The sequence below is a fragment of the Cyclopterus lumpus genome, chromosome 12 (assembly GCF_009769545.1).
Source record: "Cyclopterus lumpus isolate fCycLum1 chromosome 12, fCycLum1.pri, whole genome shotgun sequence".
In the NCBI taxonomy this organism is placed as follows: Eukaryota; Metazoa; Chordata; class Actinopteri; order Perciformes; family Cyclopteridae; genus Cyclopterus; species Cyclopterus lumpus.
In genome coordinates this window covers 15,783,934-15,789,933 of record NC_046977.1, presented here as the reverse complement: position 1 = coordinate 15,789,933, position 6,000 = coordinate 15,783,934, and the positions used below count along the sequence as shown (strand labels likewise).

At 41.7% G+C, this 6,000-nt stretch overlaps 1 protein-coding gene across 1 annotated transcript; it reads left to right on the top strand.

Moving 5' to 3' along the window:
* Nucleotides 1-5,073, top strand: LOC117740875 (glutamine synthetase-like). Its single transcript, XM_034547515.1, has 7 exons — nucleotides 1-81; nucleotides 1,095-1,269; nucleotides 2,001-2,162; nucleotides 2,258-2,404; nucleotides 3,051-3,178; nucleotides 3,307-3,506; nucleotides 4,416-5,073. The coding sequence occupies exons 2-7, from the start codon at nucleotides 1,101-1,103 to the stop codon at nucleotides 4,723-4,725; spliced, it is 1,116 nt and encodes a 371-aa protein (XP_034403406.1). The 5' UTR covers nucleotides 1-81; nucleotides 1,095-1,100; the 3' UTR covers nucleotides 4,726-5,073.
* Nucleotides 5,074-6,000: the final 927 nt, after the last annotated feature.

Genomic DNA, 6,000 nt, shown 5'->3' with positions numbered 1-6,000 from the left:
CCACATGCAGGTTTGGGCACGGCACACACCGAGTTGTCTTGAAGTTCTTGCTTAACTACAATTAAGGTCACCTCTTACACAGTAAGTCTAAATATTTAATTGTGTTTTTGTATTTAATTTTGCTCTGTTTGTCGAAACATCGTTGTGAGTAATGTCATCGTTTTGATTTCATTCATCAAATATCCCGTCTTTGCTCCTTCAATAACCAGAAGAGATGCTGAGTCGGATGCAACTGGTGGGGAAACCTTCCTGGTTCCTTGTGATGCAACTCAAGCTTCCTAATTCTGTGGAAGAGTTTTTTATGAATTGTTTTTAGCGTGTATGTAATGTTTAAAAGTATACAGTTAAATGTGGTGATGTTGTTGAGTTAACAAAAACAGGAAGGGTTAAAAAGAACACTAGTATTTTAATTGTTTTTTCCAAATAGGTGTTACCTTTTAAAGAAAGGATGTTACTGTGTGTTATAGTATGATATGATTTGATTTGATTCTTTATCCACAACTGGATCAGTTAATAAATACATTGTTCACACATTTTGTAGAATGAAATGAAGTGAAATCACGCATGATTGATAAGGTGTAAATGGGAACTCCACAGTTGTGTGTAGATTAGTTTTTTTTAAAGTAGATAGTACAGTTGTAGCGTGATATGTTTGACTTTTCATTTTTCTGACACCGAGCAGAAAAGTCTAATTAAATTGTACAACGAAATAAAAGCAAAGATGGAGAGGGTTGGAGACCGTTTCGTTTATTATAAACTATTTTATTTATATTTACAGTCATTGTTTTTGATAAATAAATCAGGATTGGCTGTCAGTGAATATTAGTGCACAGTTGTGCTGCATTCACTGCAAGCAGTTTTGAATCAGCTGTCAGTAAGATGTTTCTGCATTTTGGCTTCAGTGAGTGTTATTATCTGGACCCTGCAGGTCCCAAGCAAACGTAAACCCTCCTTCTTCCAAGGCAGGACAGAAAGCTTAGAGTAGCTTGTTAAACTGCCTCTAATGAAGGGACTAACCCGGTGTATGAATGAACAGAAAGCCGTGGAGATAAACAACAGAGCTAACATGTCACATGACGTCTCTCCATTTAAAGGTGAGCATGGCATCCGTCTCGCTCAGCTCCCACCTCAACAAGTCCGTGCGGCAGCAGTACATGAGCCTGCCGCAGGGCGGGAAGTGCCAGGTCACCTACATCTGGATCGATGGCACCGGGGAGGGGCTCCGCAACAAGACCCGGACCCTGGACAGCGAGCCAAACAGCCTCAATGGTAAACGCCCCCTTTTTGTGGTTTATTACTTTGGTTATGCTTGGCCTTCAACTGCATATGTAACTTAAGTATATGGAGTCATTATTTACCCTTTAATTCTAAACTTCTTGCACTTTCCACATCGAGATAAAGGTCACATATGAATGGGATTCGTTTGTAAAACTGTCTGCTGTTACAGGAATGATGAATAACTTCATTTCAGGGTTAAGCCGCACGTCTCAGGAATGTGTGGCGCAGAATGATTAAGGCGTTTGTTTTTATGAAGGGATATTGCCAACACGAAGATTATTACACACCTCTGTTGTCAGGAAGAGACTCCATGGGAGGGATGCTGGCACACCGACATAGTACACAAAACAGATTATGCCAATATAACCTTATTGATGTTATCCTTCCTTTCCTTCTTCAACTGATCTGTGAGCGTACAAACTAACCACCACACATTGTGTTCATCCGACAGCTTCAACTAATATCTTGTAAAGGCGTGTGATGGGATGCCACTGGGTTTATTTTTGAATCATTTTGAGTTCATTCATCAAATATCCAGTATCCAGTCTTTGCTCAATGACCAAAAGGGATGCAGAGTCTGAAGCAACTGGTGGGGCAACGTTGCTGGTTCCCTGTGATGCAACGCAAGCCTCCTGATGCCGGGGAAGAGTTTTTTTATGAATTGTTTTTAACGGGCTTCACAGCTGATTCCGGTGTTTTTTTGGGTTCATTTGTCTTGGCAGATGTTCCCGAGTGGAACTTTGATGGCTCGAGCACGTACCAGTCCGAAGGCTCTAACAGCGACATGTACCTCAGCCCAGTGCGCATGTTCAGGGATCCGTTCTCCCTCGACCCCAACAAACTGGTCCTCTGCGAGGTCCTCAAATACAACCGCTTACCTGCAGGTACATCGCTCACGTTTCCGTTCGTCTGCGTTATCGCCGGAACCCTGTTGAGTCGGTTCAGTCGTACTTACTCACTGCTGTCCCTTTCCGCCTAGAAACGAACCATCGAGCGAGCTGCAGCAAAGTGATGGAGCAGGTGAAGGAGCACTGCATATGGTTTGGCATGGAGCAGGAATACACGCTGTTGGGAATAGACGGACATCCTTACAGTTGGCCCGCGAATGGATTCCCACAACCCCAAGGTGAATCGGCCATCATTTGCTCTTCCTTTTGTCCACTTCATTCTCGTATAAGAATAAGGCACATACTTTATTAAGGGGTTTGCAGTGTGTAGCATTAGTTCATATATACATAGGGAGCAGGTCCTCTTCACGTAGTCCACCTTGTTGCACCACCATGTTAACCGACAGCGGCCCGGAACGGGCAACACAAACACTGGACCTAGAGGGAGCCTTCCATGTTTTTACGGTAACTGAAGCTCCACTGTAGTGTTCTGACATGAAACTGAAGGATCAACGGAGGTCAGTAGGTTTTGCCCTCTGTGGCTCACGTTACCACAGCCGTGGAAAGGGAGGAGTGAGTGGAGGGGCATTCAGTTGGTTGCAATATGCAAGCACTCCACTAGATGGCACCAAATCCTACACACTGGCCCTTTAATGCAGCCTAATGAGCCTAATGAGTCAGGTTTGCAGTTACACATAAAGGCTAAATGTTTAAAATACAAGTGGATGCTCTTCAAGCTATTAATTACAACTCATAAACCCTCAATAAAGTATGTCTTATTATAAAGTACACAAACTACACAAAATATGTTTAAACTTTTTTTGTTACTACAGGTCTGTATTTATTTTGTCTTAACAAGCTTCCTATCATGTCTCCCACTTTAAGGACCCTTCTACTGCGCGGTGGGGGCCGACCATGCTTATGGACGGGACATCGTGGAATGCCACTACAAGGCCTGCCTCTATGCAGGAATCACAATTTATGGCACCAATGCTGAAGTTATGCCATCTCAGGTAAGTGTAATAAAGAGCAGGTGCTTTGACCTCGGCACAAGTATGCCGACAACTCCAGTTATTGCTCTCTGTTTATGTTTGTGTGACACGTGTTCTTTATTCTTTGCCCCTGATTCTTGTAACCTCAGTGGGAGTACCAGGTGGGACCCTGCGAGGGTATTGAGATGGGCGACCAACTGTGGGTCTCACGCTTCCTGCTGCATCGCGTGAGTGAAGACTTTGGTGTTGTCGCGTCACTGGACCCCAAACCAATGAAGGGCAACTGGAACGGTGCTGGTTGCCACACCAACGTCAGCACCAAGCAGATGAGAGACGAAGGAGGACTGCAGTGAGTAAACACGACTTTTGAAACTTGCCATGCTCATGTAACTCATGTATGAGCTCAGTGAAATGGGAACACCATTATTGAATTAGGATGGAATTATCCTGGCCATTGACAGATTAATAACACACCTCCTCAAACACTTAAATCCTGCTCAAATTTGAGTATTTTGTCTTCCAAAGGGGACAAAATAGAAAGCCCACTGTAAATTTCCAGTGAAAACATTTTTTGCTTTTGAAGGATGTCGATAAATGACTATTGTATCACTGTTTTATAGACCAAGTTGACCAAGTTAATCTAGAAAGATCAGTGTTAGGGTAAATAGTGCTTATAGTTGCCAAATATGGCTTCAATTGTGTTTGTGATCACAAATTAAATAACAGATTTTTTATTTTTTACTGAAATGGTTCATTAACATAGCTTTTTTTGATTTGATCTTAATAATTTCATACAATACACTGAAAAGTAATTGTAATGTACATGCACTTTACTTTTTGTGTCCTTATTTTGACCATTTTTGGTTCGGTTTTACATAATAATTCTCTCAGGACTTGGCCGGAGACCAAACACAGAGATTAAAGAGAGTAAATATTGGACTTTCATTCTTCAGGTGACCCGAAACGTGGCTAAATATCAATGTTGCTTTGTCTGCTGGAATGCACAAATAAGCCAGTGTTTGCCAAGGTGCACAACACCAACTGACGTGCGGTGATGTGTTAACAGTTACTTTCTTCGGCCTCTAAGAGAGAAAAAAAAAAAATTATGACTACAATTTCTGTTTTCCACAACTGTGATAATCCTCAGTCATATCATTGGACACTTTCAGTCTCTTATTGATGCACGAACCTCCTGTCTATCAACATTCAGACAACAACCTCCCATACCTCAACTGTCCCTTGTTCCCTCTGATGACAGATACATCGAGCAGGCCATCGAGAAGCTGGGCAAAAAACACGCCGAGCACATCCGAATGTACGACCCGCACGGAGGGAAGGACAACATGAGGCGCCTCACGGGTCTCCATGAGACCTCCTCCATCGATGACTTCTCTGCCGGAGTGGCCAACCGGGGCGCCAGCATCCGCATCCCGCGCCAGGTGGGCCAGGAGCAGAAAGGTTACTTCGAGGACCGTCGGCCCGCCGCAAACTGCGACCCGTACGCAGTGACCGAGGCCATCACTGTCACCTGCCTGCTCGATTCAGAAGACGCAGACGAGAGCAAGTAGAAGAAGAGGTGCTCCAGAAACTTAGAATGATCTGCCTCTCAGTTCTTCATTTATTTTTGTTTCGGTGTTATTTATCTAAGTTTAGATGTGCACAGACAGTACAGTTAATGTCTGTAGAAATATTTTGTACAGCAGCTCTGTCAGAACAGGACTTTCCACTTTTTTTCTCCTTTTTTTCGGAGCCGACATTATGCTACATTAATGAGTCATTGTCGCTTAAAACTAGTGTTACACTTGTAAGTGTGGGTGAAATATATACACAACGGTGCTACGCTATTCACTGTGTCCGTCTTGTTTGTCTTGTTGGTATGCAAAATATCATATTTGTCAAATAAAATGTGATGCCGGGTTTCTTTATTTTGCACAATTCTTTTCAAAGCTTTGACTTTGCAAGTCAGCAGTTAACAGAGCTATAGTGAGAAAACAATAAAACAGTTAACATAATAAAAGATTAAGGAAGAGTGCATTAGATCTACTGAAAGAATATGGAAAATAAAGTGCATTTGATCATTTGACAAAAAGCATTGGGTTCTGCCCCATTTAGTGCTTTATTACCAGCAGGGGTGTTTTAAAGTTAAGCCAGCCAGTGGAACGACTTAAAGGGGACATTCATGACAAACTTACCTGTTCAATGTCTGTGAAATAAGAAATTCCACTTTTTATGGGCTGCTTAGATCATAAAACACAGGAGTGGCTCTCCTCATCTTTCTCAAATAAGACTACTTCCGTGTTTTACTTCTTCAGCCGCAGGACATTTTTGCAGTTAATTTGGTCAGTGCATTGGCAAAGAGATTCTTGGGGGACAGTTGATTCTTATATTGAGATATAATTGAGTGATTGTCTTTTCTCGTTACTAAGACCGTAACAGTGAATCATTCTTATTTTCTGGTCATCAAATTCACGTTATGAATCATTGTGAAAGTAGTGTGGGCCTTTCCACATTATAAAAGTGCAGTATATATCAGTATATATTTCAGTATACATTGATTTTGAGATATTTAATTAAGAATATCACAAGATGTAAGTGTGTCTGTATTACACACCTACAATTCATATATTGTTATCAAATCTTTAAGATAATTATTCATCTGATTTCTAGTTCAAAAACGTACATTCAGTTTTTTCAATTCAGTTTATTTTATATAGCCCAATATCACACATTACAAATTTGCCTCAGAGGGCTTTACAATCTGTACACATACGACATCCCTGACCTTTGACCTCACATTGGATCAGGAAAAACTCCCAAATAACAGAAAAAAACATTTCACGGGG

Coding starts and splice junctions, on each gene's coding strand:
- LOC117740875 (XM_034547515.1), top strand. CDS start 1,101: ATGGCATCCGTCTCGCTCAGCTCCCACCTCAACAAGTCCGTGCGGCAG. Junction 2,163..2,257: donor ATACAACCGCTTACCTGCAG/GTACATCGCTCA, acceptor CTTTCCGCCTAG/AAACGAACCATCGAGCGAGC. Junction 2,405..3,050: donor TGGATTCCCACAACCCCAAG/GTGAATCGGCCA, acceptor TCCCACTTTAAG/GACCCTTCTACTGCGCGGTG.